Source organism: Rhipicephalus microplus, chromosome X (assembly GCF_043290135.1).
Source record: "Rhipicephalus microplus isolate Deutch F79 chromosome X, USDA_Rmic, whole genome shotgun sequence".
NCBI lineage: Eukaryota > Metazoa > Arthropoda > Arachnida > Ixodida > Ixodidae > Rhipicephalus > Rhipicephalus microplus.
Window position 1 is genome coordinate 246529616 of NC_134710.1, and position 25848 is coordinate 246555463.

General features: G+C 48.1%; 2 protein-coding genes across 4 annotated transcripts in view; one reads left to right on the forward strand and one right to left on the reverse strand.

The window, feature by feature from the left end:
- Positions 1–286: 286 nt before the first annotated feature.
- Positions 287–9121, forward strand: LOC142775205 (uncharacterized). Its single transcript, XM_075876547.1, has 3 exons — positions 287–487; positions 2975–3108; positions 7988–9121. Exons 1-3 carry the CDS (start codon positions 287–289, stop codon positions 8397–8399), a joined length of 747 nt encoding a protein of 248 aa, XP_075732662.1. The 3' UTR covers positions 8400–9121.
- An 11041-nt stretch (positions 9122–20162) lies between these two features.
- LOC119187234 (RYamide receptor) overlaps positions 20163–25848 on the reverse strand; it is a 452287-nt gene continuing 446601 nt past the window's right edge. For 2 of the 3 annotated variants that reach the window (XM_075878902.1, XM_075878901.1), the window contains exon 4: positions 20163–22256. In XM_075878902.1, coding sequence (XP_075735017.1) covers positions 21822–22256 — 435 coding nt within the window. In that variant the 3' untranslated portion in view covers positions 20163–21821. The remainder of the gene's footprint in view (positions 22257–25848) is intronic. The other variant, XR_012887261.1, reaches the window with a different exon arrangement.

Consider the following 25848-nt stretch of genomic DNA (forward strand, 5'->3'; position numbering starts at 1 on the left):
CTCGGCTGCTGAACAGCAGGTTACGGGATCGAATCCCGGCTGCGGCGGCTGCATATTCGATGGAGGCGAAAATACTGTAGGCACGTGCCCTCATATTTAGGTGCACGTTAAAGAACCCCAGGTGGTCGAAATCACCGGAGCCCTCCACTACGGCACCGCTCATGATCATATGGTGGTTTTGGGACATTAAACCCCACACACATTATTATCGTCATTCCTCCAAAGATTGCCCGTAACCGTGCTTATAGTCGCTACGGCCTTCCGAGAGATAGACGTTCACAAGATCATGGAACTAGCAGACCCACCCCTGGACGTCACCCAGCCAGCAGTTGCCACAGTGTTTGCCGAAGCACCGCAGTTTTTCACCTTGCTTAAGATTCGGGTGGACATTCCTCTCCTCGCCCACCGTTGTGGCGTTAGTCAGTCGGAAGCCAAAGAACATGGCGGCGGGCTGCAGAGAAACAACGACAGCTCTGCTGGGACCACCGTAAGTTCGGTGGCACTGCAAGGAACTGTGTGCCGCCGTGCGAGATATCGGGAAATGCACTGAGCCAGCACTGGGGCAGAAGTGAACACGCTGCCGGCGTCGCCAGCTGATCGCAAAGACCCGAGCTCGTCGCGGTTGCAAGCTGTAAATAACACGACGTTACCGACGTGTGGGCACCGCTCTCTCTCGCTAGAACTGGGCTTCAAGAGAACATTTAGGTGGATATTTGTGGTAGCCGACATAAAATTTGCTATCCTGAAAGCTGGCTCTTCTATCACTTCAAACTGCTTGTTGATGTGCGCAACCGGCGTATACAGGATCCCCTCTTGCAACAAGTGTGTGGAAAGCCATCTAAATATCCCCCTCTCAGCCCTACGCTTGACATACCATCGGGCACCGCCCGTTTCGCGTCTACCCTGCGCAATTTCTCCGAGCTGATGCGGCCGCCACAGACTCACGGTGTCGCCAAGCACAATAGAGAGTTTTATCAACCTACGGAAACACATCACGAAAAGGTGGCAGCACGGAACAGGCTGACGAGTGCCCATGCGTGACCATTGTACGCGCATACGGAAAGGAACCGTGTCGTATTTAGGTAACGCGTTTCCCTAGCTTGATAGAACTCTCTATTATTGCCTTTCATCACATTTCCACGGGACCCCCTGTTTACGCACGCCCACGCCACTAGTTCCCTCAGAAACTGAGAGTAGCACGACAGGAGTTCGACCACATACTCGAGCTCGGCATAATCAGCCCATCCGCTAGCCCTGTGGCATCTCTACTGCACATGGTGCCGAAGTCTGCACCAGGAGACTGGCGGCGATTATCGAGCCCTCAACCGAGCCACTGTGCCCCACCGTTATCAATTACTTCACATTCACGATGTCATGGCCAACCTGCATGGTGCGACACTTTTCTCCAAAATAGACCTCGTACGTGCCTTCCATCAAATTCGCAAAATGCACTGTGGATGACACCAAACCCTCACGGAGAAGCCACAACTACAAAGGCGAATTTCTTCGCCAAGTTTGGTGGCAGTCTGGCCACACTGACCCTCCAAGTGTGACAACAATTGTTGCAACGCCAAACAGAACGTTGCCGAAAAGACTGTAGCTATTTTATGAGCAATCTCGCCGAGACAAGCTAGGAATACAGCAAGGACTACGCAGCGCCCGCTTCTTAACACATGCGCTGTTTTCGCCGTCGTAAACCTGACCGCCAATTCGCATTGGCGGTCAAGAGAGAACAAGGGCAAATACAAATACGGCTGATATTTACTCACCTCCTATTTAAACTTGAATAAACAGCTCGTCGCTGCATGGCTGTGACGGCCATGACGTCCATCCAACATGCGAACGAGAAGAAGACAGCGCGCAGTCATACACGTAACACGCGGTGGAATGTGAAAGCGAGCATATATGAATTGTTATATATTTGATGACTTTTGTACTATTAAGTAAGTGCTTTACAGCAGTTTCAGTTTGTGGGCTTCTGAAATTTGCCTGCTTGGATGCTTTGGTGAACTATTTTTCTTAAGCGCAGTAGGGCTGTGCATGGGCCAAACGGCGCACGTGCGGTAAAAAGTGTGCAGTTTAAACACCACACTCTGCACTTGCTGGTACACTTTGGTCCTTTGGACGAAAAAAAGAGGTATTCTGTAGAGAAGCCACTGCGAACTAAATTAATGACCGGAACAAATGAGCGTCCGTGGCTATTCAGTAGCTCTTTGTCTGACTTCACGACAAAGTGACTGAAGAAACGGACACATCTGCTCTAACCGCTTTACTTTTTTACCGCTTGTACGTGCTCGTATGCCACGAATTTTGTCGAAAAGTATATAATACACAACAGTAAGTAGGCTTCATGAACAGTGTTACGCTTCATTTTACGCGAACCCCTTTGGGCCCAAATGCAAGACCACGGACAGCGTGCGAACGCTCCCGGGCCTGTAAACGTATCGGGGGTAGACGCGCAGAAGTGTATGCCCAGACGCCGAGAAACCTGAGACTCTGCTGCCGCGAAGGTCGTCATGTGCTGTGCGCGAGAACGCGGTGAGCTCATGGCTCATTCGCACCTGGCTCTTGAGTGTGTGAACGCCGGTGGTGTGATCCGTGGCGCGATCAGTCGCGTGATCGGTGGCGTGACCAGTGGCGTGGTAGGTGGTGCGAACACAAGGTGATCCATATTTGGTCATGTCTGGAGGCGCCTGACGTCAAACAAGCGTCTGAAACCCTTTAAAAACGCGCAGGGAGAGACTGGGTGAAGCAGTCTGGATTGAGACTCTGCCGGAACTCTGCTCCTCGGCTTCTTACCTTTGTTTGTAAACTTGAATGTCCACTTTGGTCTAACTATGTAGTATTAAACTCTTTTGATTTGTTGTTCTGCGCCGTTTCGCCGGTACTTCCCTTCTCGTCGGTCCTGATGCAAGTTACGAGCACAACCTGCTGACGGTGGTGGTCGAGAGACACCCTTAACAACTGGTGACAGCGGTGGGATGCTGCAGTCATTTCGACGACTCGAGGGCTGAGCTGCGACACGGATCCACGAGCCGTCTCGTCTGCCAGGCCGCAACCAGATGCAGTGTTTGCGAGGGTCTACGCGGAATTCTTGGCTGTTGAGTGGTGAGTGCGGGGCTTTGTCTGCTGAGTTTTGCCAGGATTTTTCAGTGGGGAAGCGTAACTGGTAATTCGAACTATTGTTGTCGCCAAAGTGGGCTGCGGCAAGATAGTTGTGTACAGTAGGAAAGGTCGCACTGAACACAGCCATGAATTTGAAGTTGCTGCGTAAAGCGGAGTTATTACAGCTTGCAAAGGAGTTGCGTTTGGATGTTTCTGACGCACTCCGGAAACCAGAATTGATCGAGGCTATTAGTGCTCTGGAGGCTGAGGAAGATGAGCTGACGGAGTGCCTTGAGATAATTCGAGAAAGGGAAGCCGCAAAAAAACAGGCAGAGGAGCGTAGAGAACAGCAAGAGAAAGAGCGTGAGGAAAGGGAGCTCGAATTAAAACGACTCGAGTTTCAACGTTCGAGAGAGCGCGAGGAACGCGATCACGCGCTCGAGTTAAAGCGACTCGAGGTTGAAATAGAGCGCGTGCGAACGGCAGGGCAGAGAAGCGAGGCAAACAGTGCAGGGGTGCACATGTCGCTAAAAATGACAGAACTAATTCACCCTTATAAACTCGGAGAGGACATTGGGTTGTTCTTGGTGAACTTTGAGCGGACGTGTGAGAAGCAGGGGTTCTCCCGTGAGTCGTGGCCACAGCGCTTGCTCACTCTCTTACCTGGCGAGGCAGCAGAAGTAATCGCTCGTTTATCCACTGAGGAGGTCGACGATTACAATAAAGTAAAATCCAGTTTGCTTAGGAAGTACAGGCTGTCCGCGGAGGCATTCCGGCGGAAATTCCGTGAATTGGAGAAAGGAAGGAGTGAGTCATACACTGAATTTGCCTATAAACTGAAGTCAAACATGGTGGAATGGCTAAAGGAGGAGAAGGCCTTCGGTGACCACGCAAAGGTTATTGAGTGTTTTTTACTAGAGCAATTCTACAACCGGTTACCAGAGAACATTAGGCATTGGGTGCAAGACAGGCCAGATGTTAGCTCTGTAGCCAGAGCCGCAGAGCTAGCAGAGGAATTCGTCACACGTCGGGCTCGCGAAGGCAGTGACAGTGGTCGAAAAGTGGGTCCCGATTTTGGGTTCAAGCCAAAGAGAGGGCCTGTGAAAACGAAGGAAGAGCCTGAAATTGGGAATGCCCGAACCGTAAATACGTCGGAGTCGGAACGGAACACCGAACCTGCGTTAGAACAGCAAAGGAAGCTAGAAGCGAGGAAACCGTTCCTTTGCTATAACTGCCATAAACCCGGTCACATTGCGGCGCACTGTAAGAAACCAAAAGTTGTGTTTCTATCCATCAGTGGTAGGGACGAGAATATCGAGCTTCTCGAACCTTACATGCGCGACCTTGAAGTGAACGGGAAGCCATGCCGCGTACTGCGCGATTCTGCGGTTACGATGGACGTAGTTCACAGCTCGTACGTTGAACCGCAAATGTTCACGGGTGAGTGTGCTTGGATCAAGCAGGCTGTAGAGTCGTGTAGTGCATGCCTTCCCGTCGCAAAGGTAACTATCAAAGGCCCTTTCGGCACGCTCGAGACGGAAGCTGCCGTGTCGCCGGCACTCCCTCCGCAATACCCTTACCTGTTTTCGAATAGATCTGACAAGATGCTGCGCGAGAGAGGGCAGCTGTTTGGGGAGGCAAATGTGATGGCGCTAACGCGTTCGAAAGCACGGGAACTCGCTGCGAAGGCAGTTGCCGAGTCCCCTTTAGCTGAAATCAGCCTGACGCAGGACTCCCCAGCAGAGGTCGAACTTACGCCAGCGTTACAACAGCAGGGGGTCCCATCCGTGGAGGATGAAGCTACGGCACGGGCACCATCAGAAATATTGGAAGAGCATTCCAGAGATTTACTTGTAGCGCCTACGTCGGAAAGCTTACAGCGACTGTTAATGGTAGACAGCATGGCCTTGAGGAATCAACAAGATAAAGACCCGAGCTTGCGAAACATCCAGAGCAGGGTACATGAAAAGATAGCCCCGAAAAACATAAGTTATTATGAGAAGGATGGCATACTGTACAGGAAGTATGTTGACAAAAGGGGTGTAATGTTTGATCAGCTGGTCGTGCCTCAAGCTTATCGAGAGGATTTACTGCGCTTGTCGCATGGAAGTTCTTGGGCAGTTCATTTAGGCGTCAAGAAAACGAAGGGACGGTTGTTGCAGGAGTATTATTGGCCAGGCTGTTTCCGCGACGCAGAGCGATTTGTAAGGACATGCGACACGTGTCAGCGTGTAGGTAAGCCGGGTGACAAGTCGAGGGCGCCGATGAAGCTGGTGCCTATCATCACAGAGCCGTTTCGGCGGCTCGTAGTGGAAACTGTAGGCCCACTGCCGGCGACATCGTCGGGGTACCGCCACGTGCTGACCGCGATATGCCCAGCGACTAAGTTCCCCGAAGCGGTTCCACTTAAAGAACTTAGCTCTGTGGAAATAGTTAACGCGCTCCTTTCCATATTCGCACGAGTTGGCTTTCCCACCGAAATACAGTCGGATCAAGGCTCTGTGTTTACTAGTGCTCTTACCACTACGTTTTTGGAAAGGTGCGGAGTAAAACTAATTCATAGTTCAGTCTACCACCCTCAGTCTAACTCCGTAGAGAAGCTCCACTCCATTCTGAAGCGAGTGTTGAGGGCGTTATGCTACGAAAGGAAGACGGACTGGGAGCTATGTTTGCCGGCTACCATGTTCGCGTTAAGGACTGCCCCGCATGAAGCAACGGGGTTTTCGCCAGCCGAGCTCGTGTACGGCCGCTCGTTGCGATCTCCTCTTCGCTTGCTTCGAGAATCGTGGGAAGGCCGAGCCGAAGACCCAGTAGTGGTTGAGTACGTTTTGAAGCTACTGGAGCGTTTTAGAAGCGCTCAACGGTTATCAGAGCAAGCCATGGCTAAAGCGCAACATAGGTCAAAGGTGTACTATGACCGCACAGCCAGAACCCGTCGATTCGCTGTCGGGGACAAAGTAATGATACTGCGACCGTCGCAGAAAAACAAGTTAGAAGTGCAGTGGGAAGGTCCCGCCAACGTAGTTGAAAAGCTTTCTGACACAAACTACGTGATACGCCTGCCCGGAAAGCGAAAGATACAGCAAGTGTATCATTGCAATCTGCTCAAGCCATACCGAGAACGGGAAGTAGTGGTATGCATGATGGTGAACATCCCCGAGGAGATTCCAGTTGAACTTCCAGGGCTTGCATCAGTCATAAACGGTGAGGATGGTGAACCACTAATCAAAGAATTAATATCGAAAGCGCAGTTAGAGCCGGAGCAAAAGATCGAGCTCCAGGATCTTCTGAAAGAATTTCAGGACTTATTTGTAGATAGGCCTGGAAGAACCTCAGTTGTTACTCATGACATCGAGCTGACATCCTCAGAACCCGTGCGTAGCAAAGCTTACCGAGTGTCACCGCGCCAACGAGAGATTATGGATTCCGAGGTGAAGAAGATGTTGGAATTAGGCGTGATCGAGCCTTGTGAGAGCGATTACACTTCGCCCTTAATCTTAGTTGAGGTGCCGGGAAAAGATCCACGCCCTTGCGTGGATTATCGCAAGCTAAACTCGATCACCAAAGATCAGATTTACCCTATACCAAACATTGAAGAGCGCATTGAGAGGGTTAGTGGAGCTCGATATATTTCCACGCTGGATCTCGTTCGAGGCTACTGGCAGGTTCCTCTCACCGAAAGGGCTAGCAGATATGCAGCGTTCATATCGCCGTTGGGAACGTTCCGCCCTAAGGAATTAAGCTTCGGTTTGAAAAATGCACCATACTGTTTTTTCAAGCCTTATGGACAAGGTGTTACGAGGACTAGGGGAATTCGCTTTACCCTACTTAGACGATGTGGCGATATATTCGTCCGCTTGGTCGGAACACATGCAACATCTGCGAGTGGTTCTAACGCGTTTGCGTGAAGCGGGACTAACTGTGAAGGCACCTAAATGCCAACTCGCTCAAGCTGAGGTGATCTACCTAGGTCACATAATCGGACAAGGACGCCTCCGACCTTCTGAGCTCAAGGTGGCTGCCATACCCGATTTCCCGCAACCACGCTCAAAGACAGATATCCGCTCATTTCTGGGGGTTGCAGGTTACTATCAACGTTACATCCCGAGATATTCGGAATTAGCTAGCGCTTTAACTGACGCGCTCCGGAAAACTGAGCCACAAACTGTCATCTGGGATGACCGTAAAGAGGAGGCTTTCAAAGCATTAAAAGCCGCCTTAACATGTCAACCTGTGCTGAAATCACCTGATTATTCGAAAGAGTTCATAGTTCAGTGTGATGCTAGTGAGCGAGGCATGGGAGTAGTGTTGTGCCAACGAGGAGAGGACGGTGAACACCCAGTTCTTTATGCCAGTCGTAAGCTGACTGTGCGAGAACAAGCGTATAGCGTAACCGAGAAAGAATGTGCGTGTCTCGTATGGGCAGTGCAAAAGTTGTCGTGCTACCTTGCAGGCTCGAGGTTCATAATAGAGACAGACCACTGTCCTCTCAGATGGCTGCAGTCCGCTTCTTCCAAAAATGGTCGCCTCCTGCGCTGGAGCCTCGTTTTGCAGCAGTATTCATACGAAATACGGTACAAAAAGGGGAGTCTCAATGGCAATGCCAATGGCTTAAGCCGAAGCCTCTAGGTCAAGAATTGGCCTCGATTGTTTTTTTTCCTGACATAGGTTTTTGTGTTATTATTTCTTCCGTAGTTTTGGAAGACCTGTGCGTCGTTAGGTGGGCAACGAAATTAGGGGTGTGTTTAGTACTTTGTACGAGTAATAAGATTGAGACTTTTGTGTTTAAGGTAAGCCTGGCGGGGCTCAGTGGATACGTGTCTCGCGCTTGCTTCTTCGGTGGCTTTGTTATCCTGTGTTTTCCCGTGGATTGTTTGTTCAGTCGACCGGCTCTACCATGGCGAGGATCTTGCCCTCCCAGAGAGAGGACTTCGTTGTCATCTGGCATCTCTTCGGACACCACGTCGGTTCCAAACTCTTGGCAGGACCGCCGGAAGAACCTGTGGTTTCCCTTCTTGCTGATGAAAGACCTGAAGCGGTGGGGTGTGATGATCTCACCACCCGGAGCTGCCTGGCGACCAGCCCCACCGACGAGCCCCTGCGGGGTCGCCCCGAAAAGGAGCTCATACCATTGTCTTTGGCCACTTTTGACTGTCGCCATTTGCTGGATTCCATTGTATGGTTCGCCTCCAGCCTCCGGCGAACCTCGACAACATCAGGGAAATCTGGCGGAACTACCTTACGAGACGGAACAGGGCCTGGAGCCAGGTATCACGTACCGTGCTCCAGGTTAAGAAGGCTACGAGCTTCGACGACTGATCCCTGTTGACAGTGGATGCTGTCCCCTGCCATTCGGGATCTCCATCCGCGAGGGGGCAGTCTGTTACGCTTCATTTTACGCGAACCCCTTTGGGCCCAAATGCAAGACCACGGACAGCGTGCGAACGCTCCCGGGCCTGTAAACGTATCAGGGGTAGACGCGCAGAAGTGTATGCCCAGACGCCGAGGAACCTGAGACGCTGCTGCCGCGAAGGTCGTCATGTGCTGTGCGCGAGAACGCGGTGAGCTCATGGCTCATTCGCACCTGGCTCTTGAGTGTGTGAACGCCGGTGGTGTGATCCGTGGCGCGATCAGTCGCGTGATCGGTGGCGTGACCAGTGGCGTGGTAGGTGGTGCGAACACAAGGTGATCCATATTTGGTCATGTCTGGAGGCGCCTGACGTCACACAAGCGTCTGAAACCCTTTAAAAACGCGCAGGGAGAGACTGGGTGAAGCAGTCTGGATTGAGACTCTGCCGGAACTCTGCTCCTCGGCTTCTTACCTTTGTTTGTAAACTTGAATGTCCACTTTTGTCTAACTATGTAGTATTAAACTCTTTTGATTTGTTGTTCTGCGCCGTCTCGCCGGTACTTCCCTTCTCGTCGGTCCTGATGCAAGTTACGAGCACAACCTACTGACGGTGGCGGTCGAGAGACACCCTTAACAACAGGCGAATTCTGTGAGCATTGGCCAGCAACCATGGTAAGTGTCAGGAAAGCCCTTGGCCTTCCATGTTGATAATCACAGGTATTTTTGAAAACTTTTGTTTCATTCTAATTATTGAGAAAGGCAATTAACTAAGAGAAACGCGCACTTATAAAAAAGATTTGGGGCTTTTACTACCATCTCGCCCATATTTTGCTTGTAAGTCATGTCCTTTTCTGTCACGCTGTCCGGGCATTGGCCAACGATAACGGAAGCCGATGGAAATCCAAGCTGTTTCCAATCATCGGTCATCGGCCATTGCTGGTAGGTATTTCAGCCGCATCAGACCTTGAAAGGGGTATAGCCTCTTTCTTGTCGCCTTGCAAAGCTGACCGGGCATCATTATCGGCATGTTTGTGGGCAATCATGCCCAACTTGGCAACCATTAAAACCTCACTTGGTACCCCTTCTGAGATGACGTATGAATGAGGTGTATTGTCTAGAATACCAGTAGTTCGTATGGTAAACGCCACAGGGCTGACAAGAGAGACTGTAGGACTGTTTTGGTGTCACTAAAAATTGACCGCCGCAGTGGTTGTTCGCGATTGACAACACAAAGCGCAGTGCCATAACAGAGTGGCGAGTTCCGCAGCCGTTGAGACTATTGGGTGGTTGGTCTTAACAACTCCACCTCGTGCTCGGACAATCACTCCTCCGGGTGAATTCGGGATGGTCGTTCAGCCATCGGTGTAAATATGTACGTACATGGTCGGTGTATTTCTTGTGCAGTAGGGGCAGAGATAGCTGTTTTAGACTCGGGTTTTTTCTTGATTCCTGGTACACTGTAGTGCACTGCAGGACGAATGAAACACCCAAGTGGAATAGATGGTTTGGATGCGGGGCCGAGGCCTGACGATAGTTTGGCGGAGTAGCTAGAGATTGTTGCACGGTATAACGCTTGCAGTCGTTGTGACGGCAGTGTTGCCAGGTGGTGCCTATGAGCTCTAGCAAAACGCTTGATGTGAGCTCCCAGGGCTTCCAATGCAGTGTGCGTTTGTATTGTGTCTCCCATCGAGGATTATCATCAAAGATATATTTAAAGGGCCAGTGCATTAGTTTCGTCCGAAATGCAGCACTTTTTCAAGTTGAACATGATCAAGCAATAGGCGTATCAGCTGGGGAGGCAAGGGGGGTGCGAGCCCCCCCTAAGAAATGTTGGGGGGCTAAGCCCCCCACCTTTTTATAGTGGCCAGTGTCAGCTGGGAAAACCAACAACTAAGACAAATTTTTCCTTCACCGCAGTATTCGCTCAATTACATTGTTACGGGGAATCGAGAGTGTTGCCTGGGAATGTTTTAATAAAGTAAAATTTTTCCTAAATTTCTGCTGTACGATTGTCCTTAAATGTTCCTTGCGGTGTGGGCCGCCAATGCGACTTTTTCGTGCCTTGTGCTATAGCATTGCAAAGCGGGCTACATTACAAGGCCCCAAAACGTCTTGAACTTTCTTTGTTTTGGATGGGAACAAGCAATCGTTTTATGGACCAGTCAGAGCATTCGCTGCTTCAGGAAAAATTGTTTTTTTTAAACAAAAATTAAAGCCTCATCGCTGCTTTATCGAAGCTGCTGTGAGCCAAAAATTGTGGCAATTTTTTTTATTCTTTAGTTCTGCAACGTGCCGGACACCCTGGTACACTTGCTTCTTGCACGCCAGTGTATTGCCAGGCGTAATCTGCAACAACACATGACTGATAATGAAGCAGGACGGACGAACGAAGACCTAACCGAAACGTGGGAGGCGAAGCTCGCCCTCGAGGACCTAGAAGACCAACAACAACTCGTCGCCAGGGCCAAGAGGGCAGTAGAAGCCAGAGGGTTTCTGGACTAAGGAGCCCTCCCACCTGAGGGTGGCACCGGGCGTCGCTCGGGGCACTGTTTCAAAATAAACGTTTACTTCTTTCTCTCTCTGCCGGACTAGAAGCACCACAAAAAGTTGTCGCTTTAGTCTATATGATAAATTTGATCAGCCTTGCTTACAATAAATACACTAAAAAAAAAGAGCGAGTAAAAAGGGTGTTATTTTGTTCCACAACAATAATCGTCATCTATATTGCGTTCCATGCTTGCTATCGCCCCGCGCCCGGTACATGCCGGTTACGATCGACATGCCCATTATCAGGGTTACATTGCATTCTCGATAGGAAAGTGGCCAGCACCGAGTTTTCAAGAAAGGAAGTGCACGCAAGCCTGATGACAATTATTGTCGTGGAACAAAAAGACACCCTTCTTACTCGATATTTTTTAGAGTGTAGGAGCGATGGTAGCATCTTACAAAGTGGCGAAGAATCAAGCACTGGAGTCGAGTACCGTGGGAACTATAGCTTCAAAGCTCACCCCGCAGCTTGACCCAGCGGACCAGGGAAAAGGTGAGAGACCGTTTTTATTGCACAGGGAGAAGGTGAAAGGTCGTGTTTTCTTGCACGTTGAAGGCCTAAATAGGAGTCAGCGTAGTTAGTTTTCATTCACGTTGAATTGTGCTGTACAGCTATATATACAACTTTGACAGTAAAGGAGCACACACGTGCAGCGCTGGCTAGTTCTTTCTCACTCAGAAAGGATGAGCTCACAGAGATGTACAGGCGCACATACACCCTAAAAAGTTTTCCGGAGTAACTGCGCAATTACCACGGAAAGGGCTCTTTGCTCTTCCAAAAAACGAAATGTGCGCCAAATATTGCACACGGAACCGAAAGGAGGGGCATTTTATTCCTTGTCGAGTACAGTGCCCGTTCTTTGGGGTAACAGCAGGAATGTTCGCGCCGTCTGCAAACGACTCATCGGTGCCTACACAAGCCTGGTTCATTTCAGATGGTTCTGTAGCGTGATTTGATGTAGTGTTGAGTATACGCGCACGTGCTGACTAAATGGTCGTAAGCTGATTGATGGATATGTGGGGTTTAATGTCCCAAAACCATCATATGAGTATGAAAGACACCGTAGTGGAAGGCTGCGGAAATTTTGACCACCTGCGAGGTTCTTTAACGTGCACCCAAATATGAGCACACGGGCCTACAAAATTTTCGCCTCGAACGAAAATGCAGCAGGTTGTTTGCCCCCCCCCCGCCCCTTTCCCCCCCACACACACTCGCGAAAGAGTTGGTACGCCACTGGATCAAGCACATAACATCAGCTCCATATCATCCGACAACAAATGGGCAATCAGAACATATAGTGGTAGAAGTTGTGGTGTACACGTATCCCGAAGGAGTACGGCCACCAGCGTGGGTCCGGTCTTAGCGAGCCGCAGGGCACGCGTTTTAACCGTCGCCGTGGCGAGAACACGATACTGCTCAAAGTCGCAACACTTTATTGTGGCAACACCAAACGCAGTACAGCCCGTTGCAAAGGCGCGGCGGGAAAGCAAATAGGCTTATCCACGTCACGGGCACAAACTACTACACAGGGTGCCACGAGCACGTCTCCGCGGTAAAGGTGATCCACGGAGACACCGGGACCAAGGCCCGGTTGCTCGAGCGAGGGCAAAGGCGCTCGCGTTGGCTTCGAAGGGAGACGGGTCGGCGTAGCTAGGCCACGCATCAGGACAGTGTACCATCCCTCAGCCGTGCGTACGCAGCGGGGCAACAAAAGGTGAGCGTTCGCCTCGGGCGCGAGGCGCCGTCAGCGAAGTCCGACGAGCCCCGAGGGACGGGAGTCGACGGACGGAAAAGATAGCGTGGCTCACCGTTTGCTGTCCCGGAGAGTATCTGACCGCTCCCGACGCAGCGCGCGAAAACAGCTCGGGAGCCTCCGCGCGCGGCGCCACAGTCAACATCCGCTACCGGGTGAGGGAGGTAAACATCACTCCGCTCACCCACTACGGCAGACAGCAAAGGAGGGCAGACATGTCGGGACATGAGAACGGCAGAAAAGGCGGCAAAGCCCGCGCAAAGGCAGCGGGCTAGCCTCAATTCCCACAAAGTGAAAATGGCTCTCAAGAAATTGACTGATGAAAGCATTTCCTGCCGGCTATCGAGATTTCTATTGAAGCAGCATACGACACCACACACCACAATGCAGGAAACTCCTGCAGAGCTAATGTTCGCAAGGCAGCTGCCATCCCACCTGGATGCGTTACAGCCACGAAAACTTACTCAAGAAGGAATGATCAATAACATGACAGAAAGTTATGCGCCGGGCGACAAGGTGTGCATGGGTTAAAAATTTTTCTCATTAACCCCGTGTGGCTAACCACTGTAGTATTTGAAGAATGCGGCAGACGATCATTTGTAACGGTAACTCAAGATGGCAGGAGGCACAGGCGTCATGTAGATCTTATGAGGAGAAGGCACAAGGGTATTAAAACCGCCCTTCAAAAAACACCATACTATTCGTGGCCGGGAGATTATTCTCAAGAAGGCAACCGTTTCTATGCAAGACTCGATTCAAATGTCAAGCGTGAGACAGAAGATGCGCCCGCGGCGGTTGGTTCGCCTGCTAGTGCGTCTGTGGATCAGGCTTGTGAAGCAGGAAATCTGGAAGAAACGCAGCCCACCGAACGCTCGCGAACAGTCCTGACTGTATGCGACGCAGCCGCTATGATTGTATTCTGAAGGCACCATAAAGACTGAACATGTGAAGATACCGACATATGACTCGAGGGGGGAAGTGTTATATATCAGCTAAAGGACATGCGAGCGAAGACGAGGAGAACGAAGTGGCGCGGCCGAGGACTCTGAGCTCGTTACCAAGCAGCTGCATTCAGTGTTCTGGACATGAAATAAGGGGCATTATAATAGTTCCCCATGCGGCTCATTCCTGTTGCACGCTCCTATATAACGTTGCGCTCCGGTGGCTCAATGTAATTGCGACGTGATCAATGACTTTGCGAGACATGCAGTCGTTGAGCTATCGCTCTAAAATTTGTACATGTTAGGGGCGAAGCACCTTAGGGTATAGACTTGTTCGTTGTCCGGCACAGAATATGCAATGTATACCCACTATACGCCCTCTGTCACGGCACAAGAACATGCAAGGTGCCCACTAAAAACCCACCGTAACATTCATAAGGTAGAAAAACACCAACTATGCCATTTTTTATTTCATTAATAAAATCATGAAACATGATTCGTCATTCTCCTAATAAGCGGATACCCACCACACTATATGTAACGAATCATGTTCGCATAGTGCTGTGACTGATGTTTTTGATCAATAAGGGCATCCCACACCACTCTCTTTCTGTAATAGATGAAAATGGATGGAAACGCGATCTTGCCGGCGAAAGGCAACGCCGACGCAGGAAACAGGCTATAGCTTGGAGGCGAGAGTTCGGGAAACAGCGGCGACGCCGATAAGCTGCTACTCCTGCTCCGGAGGCGAGAGCGCGGCGTGCGGTGGCTCAATCTGGCTTGTCCACGATGCCTAGTCGCATGCGCCTTTCCCTTTATCGAAAACGTCGCGTAAAAACTCTCGGTCTCGGAGGCCTTCGTTCTAGCAATGCTAGTTCTGGCAAGCCTTACCAAACCCTACCAATACGCCAGAGGGCAGTACAGAAAAATGAAAAGGGCGCATTCATGTCTACGCAGACAGCAAACTACCCGGGAGGCGAGAGTTTCGTGGCTCCTGTTCATGAGTATCAGGCGTTTAACGCATGGCAGCAGGCTGTACGGAATCAAAGGTAAAGTGGTCAATGTCACGATAGACGTGCACAAAAGGGCGCAATATGCTTTAAACACACCCGACAACGCAGCCGTCGTCGCACGCATAAAGCGAAAGCTGATAATAAAGACCGAGTCCAGCCTACTTAAGAAATGAAACATTCACACGTGGTTGAAGTACCTGACTCACCGCTCCACAAATACCTATATAAAAAGAAAACGTGCATGAACCTCATGTTCGGCAACTTCAGGCTTGATCCCATCCAATGATTTGTGGGGTTTAACGTCCCAAAACCACCTTATGATTATGAGAGACGCCGTAGTGGAGGGCTCCGTAAATTTCGACCACCTGGGGTTCTTTAACGTGCACCCAAATCTGAGCACATGGGCCTACGACATTTCCGCCTCCATCGGAAATAGAGCCGCCGCAGCCGGGATTTGAGCCCGTGACCTGCGGGTCAGCAGCCGAGTACCTCAGCCACTAGACCACCGCGGCGGGGCTAGATTTCATCTAAGAACCATTGGCTATGTACAGTGTCAATTTTTATGGAAGGAAACACGGGAGCATGTAGCCTGCATGCTCCGACGGCGGCTGGTAGCGCTTTCAAGTGAGGGCAGCAACCACGGCCTCTTTTCGCGTCATCTCACGGCGAACAAAAGAACCATTTATTGCTTATATGGACCCAGCGTCAAGATCACAACCCCCTCCCTGTTCAAGGCGATAACGCAAGAAGTCGATAATCGCCTTAAAGGGGAAGGGGGTAGCAGTGTTGCTGCTGGTTCCATATGATCAATGACTGCTTGTTTTGCTCGCCGAGAGAGGACCCGGAAAGAGGCTCTGGTTGCTCTCGCTACAGCTTGAACGCGCTGCCAGAAGCCGCTGAAGCGCGCAGGCCATGCGCTTCCGTGTTACCTTTCATTAAAATTGGCACTGTACTTCACTGACCACAAAGTGGTAATAATGGAGGCAAAACATAATGCAGAAACTCAACACAATATATAATGTACAGTGTATACAAAACATAATATACACTGCACACACACGTTGCCACTCATTACATGCGCGAGTGGGTGGGTAATTTACTCATCATGATTCACCTCCTAAAGATGCGTAGACTTTTTACCTGGTTTAACCGCACTATTTTGTCTGCTTTATCGCCTGTAACAAATGCACTTCCCTTAGAAAAAATTGCGGCCCCGCTTATATGGCTCATTAGCACAGCTGCCCTCCTTGTGAAAGAATTGCATTGTTCACACAGTTTTAGGTGCTGCTGTAGACTGCTATGACGTTGTTATTTCGTTGCATTCGTGTTTCGCATATACTAGTGCGCAGTAAACGAGCGGGTTGCACATTGTTGACCCAGACTCTGTGATCTGGAGTGTGCGCAGTAATAACTCAACCAAACTTTGTAAAGGCTTTAATTGTGCACAACAACAACATTCAACACCCTTGACACGCACGAGATTATCTTGCATGCATGCTAGGGAGGAGGAACAATAATTGGGACATAATGGACACATGGCCATGAGCATTTTGCGCATGTTTGTAAATCGAAAGTGTGTGCGTGTTTGTGCGTGTGTGTTTGTGTTTGTGTCATGCGCTTAAATATTGAGCAAGGGAGCACACGTTGGACATGCTTACGAAATATCCACGCTAATTGAAATCATTTCACCGCTATACAGAGTGTTTCCGAAATCAAGAAAATGGGAATGACTGAAGATAAGTGGTGAGATTTAGTACCTAAAAGAAAATTGCCTGAAAGAATATGGTTGGAGCGCTAAGACTGGAAGGATTAAGCGACATGGCCGTTTTTTCTATTGTATTTTAAGCAGAAAAATATTTGTAATAAAAGTGTAGCAAACTTTAGTGGTTAATGGTGTACAAACTTACCATGTAAATACTATATAATTTATCACACGGGTTTTTGAAAGCTACTTTCACATTCTCAGCACTTTCTTTTCACATAAAAAATGGGACCCTGCTGTTTGTTTACACTTCAAAAATGCTAGGCGGGCTAAGGGAGTCGCAACGGACAGCGAAGTACATCATGGTTGCCGACATTCCTATAGATACCCGGCATTCAACGTGGCGGTAGTATTTCGCGTCATAAAACATGGGAAGGGCGTTGCACAGCAACAATGTGAGGACCACTCCCTCTGCACGACAAAGTTTAAAAAATGTGGGACAGAAGGACATCTAGATGCAATAGCACGCAAACATCACAACGCGAGAACAACGTACATTGCCCCATATTACACGCGGCGCGCTGGCACATGCGTGTAGATGCTCTCCCGAGTTCACAAGGGCCTCGTGGTACGTGACTGCTTCCGTCACAAACTTTGGAGCGTCATTCCCGGATAAAGATTCCATGTCGACATCATAGTCAAGTTCAAAGTTCCTTTGCTTGAAATACCGGTCGGTATAACACACAATTCACTGGCATAGCCGAAGAAAGGGGGGAGGGAGGAAATTGAATTTTTCCCCTTCATTTTTTTAAATTTCGCATATGTGTATATACACGAACACATACAAATGTACTCACGAACATAGATAAAGTATTGTTACCCCCCCCCCCCTCCTCTCTCCAAAAAAAATTTTCGGCTACGCCTCTGCTGCTTAGACGAGTCGAATTCGCAGATTTCCTTCTGAAGAACTCACTCGTCGGTAGGCTTCGTTGGTAATAAATTCAATATTGCGTCAGGTCGTTCACGAAGAGTTACATTGATCGCCGATTCCCCTCTTGTACACAAAGTTTCGTTTACTCGAGTTGTGGGATTCGCATAACTTTTAAATTTGCAAGGGCATCTATCTCTGAAGTTCGAGCTGCCATTGCATTTGCTAACATCTCGATTATTTTCAATATTGACCAGAGCTTTTTATGAACTGTTCCTATGCATCAGGATGGTTCGTTATAACCATGTATTGCCAAAACACAGTTTGGCGTGAAGCAAATTGAAAACAACTAGCTCACCACTGTTCAGGCTGTGTGGAGGACGATCGGGAGAAAGTAAAAATAGGTTTTTCGACCTATGATCTAATTAGCATATTATTCAATAACAATTAGTGATTGGTGTAATGAACCATTTTTAATCTTCTCGTTAGCTAAATCAGCGCTTTAAGGTACGCAATAAAACAACGGATCGATATATACGTGTACGATACGTTAGGCATTACAGTGTAAACCGAGAATAGATAGCAAACGTAATTGTAGTTTGAAACGGTATAGGCGAAGAGGTGACAGCTCAGGCACAGGATTACTATACTAGTGAACATTTGTTTTGTCACTGTCAACATATTCCGGTCGTTACCCTTGCTCGAAGCGACTTCCCATCGGTAAAAGCGCGGCATGCAGTGAGCGGCTGTATCAGTAAATGCTCAGGGCCCCTTGTTCACGTGCGCACAGTGGCCACAACGTAGGCATCGCACACGCAATAATACGTAAACTGTCATGCGTTGCCTCCGCATACGTCTCTTCAGGGTGTATAAAATGGTCGCTTTTCTGGGAGGCCCACACTTGAGGGGAAGCTTGCACCAAACAGCTTCACTGTGTATGTCGGAGGCTCCAAAACTCTAAGCTGCCTATTGGCCAACAAACTAGTCTTGATTTATGCAAAAAATGTGGCCACGACAGTGTACGCGAGCGAAGTCAAGAGCTCTTCCTCCGCGTTTAGCTCATGGCTAAGCGGTTTCTTACGGCTCCGTAATGGCAGAGTGCAACCTAATTTGTATTTGTGGTGAACTGCTTGTTGCAACTTGGATTAAGTGTGACTTCTGGACTTTTGAGGCATAGCCTATGCCAGATGTCTACCCAGTATGTTCATACATAGCTCGCTGTCGCTTCGAGCACAGCGCTTAGGGAGCAAGTTATGCAAGAAACTCGATTCGCGTAAAGTTATGCACGTCGTGGAACATGGTCCCAATATTACGCAATACATTATTTTGTGACGCGATATATATAAAGAGTTAGTGCTTTTAGGAAAGGTGTCACCTGAAAGGTCTATCGGGACTGCATAACCACACTAGACGTTCTGTTACATTTTGCTTTGTTTTATCTGTAAGATAGTTCCGAAAGTTCAAATGCTATGCAGTGCTTTACTTCTGTAAGGTGCGAGAATCTGCCATTACTTTCTATGCTGCGTTCTTACTGCACGCAGAAAAAAAACGAACTTAATTGAATCGCGTGGATAAACAAGCTAAAATTCATACACTGAGTGGTGGCTGTCTTGATTTCCGTTTTAACAAGTTATCACTTATTAAAAGATCGCGCACACAATCATATTCTCTCCCAAGCATGAACGCATGCGTTTATACAAAAGCACATTATTTGGTGAGCTGTCATATCCGTCAGTGTTCGCAGTTACCAGCCGTTCAAGAAGAAATAGGCACCGAAGTGGCTTAGCTGCAATGACATTACACAGCGAAGCACGCGGTCACGGTGTCGATTCTCTGCTACTGCTATTCGGTATAGGTGGAAATGTAGCAACAGCCATGTACTTAGGTCAAGTTGAACTTCAGAGAGCTAGGATGTCGTTCAAAACATCGAAAATCAAAATGACGAATTTCGGAATGTCTACACCGAAAATGTCGACTCCAAAAACACCGAAAATTCAAAAAGCTGTATTGAGAAAAACGAAAAAAATTTGAAATTAAAAACAAATAAAAACTCCGAGACATTGGAATAGAGTGTTTCACACACGCCGTCATGGCTGGTGACACTGACTGACACTATTACGTTTAATTCACATATATACCCAATAAAGTGAATGGAGGGATAACCGACGTGGTAGCTCAGTTGGTAGAGCCTCGAGCACGTTATTCGAACGTCACTGGTTTGGATCCTGCCCACGGCAAGTTATGCTATCATCCACTTTTCCTTCTTCACATTACCGTTACAATTCGGTCTAATAACTTCCCCTGTATACTTTACTTGGCCTTATTGTCTGTTAGATCTTATTACTATTGTGTCAAACACGCAATAACTAGCCCTTAAGTATACACTTCTTTCCCTAATTCATTACCGAGGGTCTCGTACTGGCATACTTGGTACCTTTAGTTTGTTTATGAGGGACTGCTGGTCAGCTGCCAGCTCGTAATAGGTTCACGCGCTACGTTACGCCCAATAGGCTTAAAAAGAGTGTGCCACACTCGCCGCCATGGCTACTGGTGGCGCTTACTGACACTCTGACGTTAAATTCACGTATAAACCCAATAAAGTGGACGGGGGGATAGCCGCCGTGGTAGCTCAGTGGTGAAACATCAAACGCGTTAGCTGAAGGTCGCAGGTTCAGTTCCTGCCCACGGCAAGTTATCTTTTCACCCACGTTTCCTTCTTCACATTCACATTGCAGTTTGGTATAATAACTTCCCCTATACATTCCTTGGCATTATTGTCTGTTTAATCTCATCAATATTGTGTCAAACACGCAATAACGGGCCCTTAAGTATACACTTCTCTCTCTCTCTCTCTCTCTCTCTATATATATATATATATATATATATATATATATATATATATATAAATATATATATATCTGCATAAGTCTTCAAGCCGTCGCAGGGTGACTCTTTCTTTATGGCATGTAACACAAAGAAGTTGTGTCCAATTCCTTGTAGAAAGCTTAGGCATCTACATCATACCGGTGGCCCATAGCAGCTGCCAAACGATTTCCGCACAACCCCTGCTTTTGCCCCGTGAGCGGCGGGGTTGGTCTCTAATCGCTCCCTCGACATTGTCTTCGATAGTTTGCTCCGTTTTCGAGGAGGTGAGGATCTGAAAGAACATCAATTACGTGGATAACTGTCTTCGATATTACTATGGCAGTATTCTACAGGAAAGTTGGTGATATCACTCTGGTGTCGTGTTCCCTTCGTTTTTCACGCCTCAAATAGAGCATAGAACCTACTTTCTTGTGAAATACATAAATATAACCATCTCTGCAGATAAGGTGTAAGCTGTTCCCTTCTCGGAGCACACCACACTGCGTCTTCGTCAATTTCCTTCAGAATAGATGAAATTTCACGTGGTTTTCTGCATGGCTGAACTGGTTGTCGTTGTTATAACTATTCGGTATTTCGTTTTTTTTTGACATTTCATTTTTTAGGCATTTCAGAATTTCGGTATTTGTATTTTTCGGCGTTCTGACGTATGACCTTTTCATACTTCACCCTTTCAATTTCCGACGTTTTGATAGAGAACCAGCATGTTTGAATAATCCAGCCTCTTACATCTCATCGCTCCTTATAATCATAGCATGATTTGGCACGTCAAACTTTAGACATTTTTTTTAGTTTTACAGAAGCCTAACTGCTTGCTTAAATCAAGAAAATTATTCGACTACAAACGGACGTGCCCAATACTCACAGGCATCGCTAGGCCACTCTGATGTCCTACGTGCTGCATGTCCTCGCGACCACGTTGGATATCAGTGTAATACATCTCCGACAGATTCGTATTACATCAGCGGCGAATCAGCGACATTATTTTGCGGTTAGTCACGCACGAAAGCTATAGAAGAACATATTAATGTTACCCCATATGTATCTTTCTGTCCTGCTGGCCACATCGTTCATGTTCAGCCACAACAACGTGATAGCCAACAAAAGTACATAAGTGCTGTTTACAACTACGCTCACCAGAGGCTTATTTCATGACGACATGACCGAGCTGCGGCAGCGTATGTTTTCGTCGCTGGCATCATGTTATACGGTGTCCCAATGAATATTTGGCACATCTCAACAAAAGACCTCGACACCACTCCGCGTATCTTCAGGAGCACGGAACCAATGAGACGCACTATGCACCAGCCTTTAGAAACACAGAAGTTCGTGCGTCTTTACAGTCACAAGAGTGGTGCACTGCCTCGCACACTCTAAGCACATACGTCGCAGTGGCTTATGCAGCAACCATCTGCGATTGTTTTCTTAAGAGTGGTCTAGGCATGACTCAAAGCTGTAAAAAAGAGAGTCGGCGAAGTGAACTCTTCGAAAAACGTCAGCACCAGTAACTGCTACGAGACACTCCATAGAGACACTGACCAAACACCGGCAATATTGGCTTTGCGGTGGCTCTCTCGGAGCCCTGTAGAGCGATTTGATTAAACCCTGGAGTCCTCGTAGCGCTTGGGCTTGCCGTTTGTTTGCGCGGCGTCCTTGGTGAAGCGATAGCTGGATCCCGGCACGGCACGCACGCTCACGTACGTGGTGTACGTATTGCAGCGGCGCAGGGCGGCCACCTCGGCGGCGGACTCCTTGCGCAGCGGGCGCTGGTGGCGCAGCCGGGCGGGCCAGCAGAGCTTAGAGCGCCGGAACAGCTGGCAGAAACCGTCGCGGAACTTCGCATTCATCCAACAGTAGATGAGAGGGTTGTACGAAGCGTGGCTCATGGCCAACCAGTGGATGATGAAGTAGACGTAGCGGATGTGTTCGTAGTTGTTCACGCCCGGGTCCAAATCCGACAGCAAGATGTAGGTGTTCAGGGGCAGCCAACTGAGCATGAAGACCGTCACCACCGTGATCATCATCTTGATCATCTGCACAGTGAAGATAAAACGCAAGGAACACTTCAAGGCTCAAATGTTCAAGTAATTGATTGATATGTTGGGTTTAACGTCCCAAAACCACTATATGATTATGAGAGACGCCGTAGTGGAGAACTCCGGAAATTTCGATTTGCTTTACGTGCACCCAAATCAGAGCACACGGGCCTATAACATTTCCGCCTCCATCGGAAATGCAGCCGCCGCAGCCGGGATACGAACCCGCGACCTGTGGGTCAGCAGCCGACTACCTTAGCCACTAGACCACCGTGGCAGGGCCAAATGTTCAAGTAGTTGAGCTGTATATGGATGAAAATATCGAGGATATATAATGTTGATGATGGTGGTTTGATGTTTGGCAACACGCTTAGAGCACGGCGCATTGTTGCGGAGGTAGGCCGATATGAGAGTATAGGAGTGAAACGTAAAGACTGAAAGGAGAGGTCACATATTGGAGATATATAAGTACGCCGAGCACTGCAGGTTAGGTACACCTTTCTTTCCAACAGAACCCGGTGGACGCTGATGCCCTACCACATGACCACCGCTACAGTGAATAATGGGGATCGCAGAAGTCTGAGGGAGCTGCAGTCTCAAAATGTCTAAGATTGCATTCCTCCTTGCGGATATCACCGGCTTTATCTTTGTGCGATTTCTTACCTGCGGCTGGCAGGCATGCATACCTTACTGAGGTTCAGGTTGCTTTGGTAAATTTAGCGTTCTAAAGCGACTCGACCTATGAGACGCCCTAGTGGAGTGCGCAGGATGCAGGATCAACGACGTGTGCTCCTTCAACGTGCACGAACATCGCACCTCCATCCAAATGTGGCCGCCTTGGCCGGGATCAAAATTTAGGGTGAGCCGCCAAGCTCTGTATAACCACTGTGCCACTGCGGTAAAATTACAGCCTTTGCACGTTAACAAGTACATATGCGCGTATTCAGAGATATTTCAAGGCCCCAACTGTGTTGACGGTGTACATTATAGATGTAGCCGCGTGCGAAGCTTATTGGAATTTCCTAAAATGAAAATACATGAGTAGAGGCTATTGGCGCTCGATCGACCAGTCTATAGCTTGCACTGTGATGAAACAGGAAAATGTCCATATATACTTGTATGCAACGCAAATGTATTAAATTTAGGAAATGTAACAAAGCAAAATATAAGCTCTGGCAGGATGTAAGGCCGTTGCAAGCTGTAACACATACCAGATGTTTACGCGTTTCAAAACTTGTTATGTGGCGAATGGAGGCGAAGAAATGAATTGTTCAAGAACTTCTTGCTTCAGGTCACGCAATATGTCCGACTACAAATAACCTTCCGTCAAGGGCGAGCAGCGCCTAGCTATAGCTTGCTATATCATCATCATCATGATCATCATCATCATCATCATAATCATCATCAACAACATCATTATCATCATCATCATCAGCCTGACTACGTCCACTGCAGGACAAAGGCCTCTCCCATGTTCCGCCAGTTAACCCGGTCCTGTGCTTGCTGCTGCCAATTTATACCCGCAAACTTCTTAATCTCATCTGCCCACCTAACCTTCTGTCTCCCCCTAACCCGCTTCCCTTCTCTAGGAATCCAGTTAGTTACCCTTAATGACCAGCGGTTATCCTGTCTACGCGCTACAAGCCCGGCCCATGTCCATCTTCTCTTCTTGATTTCAACTATGATATCCTTAACCCCCGTTTGTCCCCTAATCTACTCTGCTCTCTTCTTGTCTCTTAAGGTTACACCTACCATTTTTCTTTCCATTGCTCGCTGCGTCGTCCTCAATTTAAGCTGAACCCTCTTTGTAAGTCTCCAGGTTTCTGCTCCGTAGCTAAGTACCGGCAAGATACAGCTGTTATATACCTTCCTCTTGAGGGATAGTGGCAATCTACCTGTCATAATTTGAGAGTGCTTGCCGAATGTGCTCCACCCCATTCTTATTCTTCTAGTTACTTCAATCTCGTGGTCCGGCTCCGTGGTTATTACCTGCCCTAAGTAGACATAGTCTTTTTCAACTTCAAGTGCACTATTACCTATCTCTATGCGCTGCTCCTTTCCGAGGTTGTTGTACATTACTTTCGTTTTCTGCAGATTAATTTTAAGACCCATCTTTCTGCTCTCCTTGTCTAACTCCGTAATCATGAGTTGCAATTCGTCCCCTGAATTACTCAGCAATGCAATGTCATCGGCGAAGCGCAGGTTACTAAGGTATTCTCCATTAACTCTTATTCCTAACTGTTCCCATTCTAGGCTTCTGAAAACCTCCTGTAAGTACGCGGTAAATATCATTGGGGAGATTGTGCCCCCCTGCCTTACACCCTTCTTGATTGGTATTCTGTTGCTTTCTTTATGAAGCACTATGGTAGCAGTTGATCCCCTGTAGATTTCTTCCAGAATGTTTATGTATACTTCATCTATGCCCTGATTCCGCAGTGTCTGCATGACGGCTGATATTTCTACTGAATCAAACGCCTTCTCGCAATCTATGAAGGCTATGTATAGTGGTTGGTTATACAGTGAGCATTTCTCTATTACCTGATTCATAGTATGAATGTGGTCAATTGTTGAGTAGCCTGTTCGAAATCCTGCCTGTTCCTTTGGTTGATTGAATTCTAATGTTTTCTTTACTCTCTTAGCAATTACCTTTGTAAATAGCTTGTATACTACAGAGAGCAAGGTGATCGGCCTGTAATTCTTCAAGTTCTTGTCATCTCCTTTCTTATGTATTAACATGATGTTAGCGTTCTTCCAAGACTTTGGTACTCTTCCCGTTAAGAGACACCTCGTAAACAGGGTGGCTAGTTTTTCTAACACAATCTGTCCTCCATCTTTCAGCAGATCTGATGTTACCTGATCCTCACCAGCAGCTTTGCCTCTTTGCATGCTCTCCAAAGCTTTTCTGACTTCTATCATTAATGGTGGGGTGTCATCTGGGTTACTGCTACTGTTCTTATAGTATTAGGGTCGTGGTTGCCTCGGCTACTGTACAGATCTCTGTAAACTCCTCCGCTATTTTAACTATCCTATCCATATTGGTAGTTATTTTGCCTTCTTTGTCCCTTAGTGCATACATCCGACTTTTGCCTATCCCAAGTTTCCTCTTCACTGCTTTGACGATTCCTTCGTTTTTCAGAGCGTGTTCAATTCTCTCCATGTTATACCTTTTTACATCGCATACCTTACGTCTAATAATCAACTTCGAAAGCTCTGCCAGTTCTATTTTGTCTGTTGTACTTGACACTTTTATGATTTGACGCTTCTTAATTAGGTTCTTCATTTCCTGGGAAAGCTTGCCAGTGTCCTGTCTAACTACCCTGCCTCCAACTTCCACTGCACACTCCGTAATGATACTCGTCAGATTATCATTCATTGTATCTACGCTAAGATTGGTTTCCTCACTAAGAGCCGAGTACCTGTTCTGAAGCGACACTCTGAATTCCTGTACTTTCCCTCTCAGTGCTAGCTCATTGATTGGCTTCTTGCGTATCAGTTTCTGTCGTTCCTTCTTCAAGACTAGGCGAATTCGTGACCGTACCGTTCTATGGTCACTGCACCGTACCTTGCCAACCACTTCCTCATCCTGCAC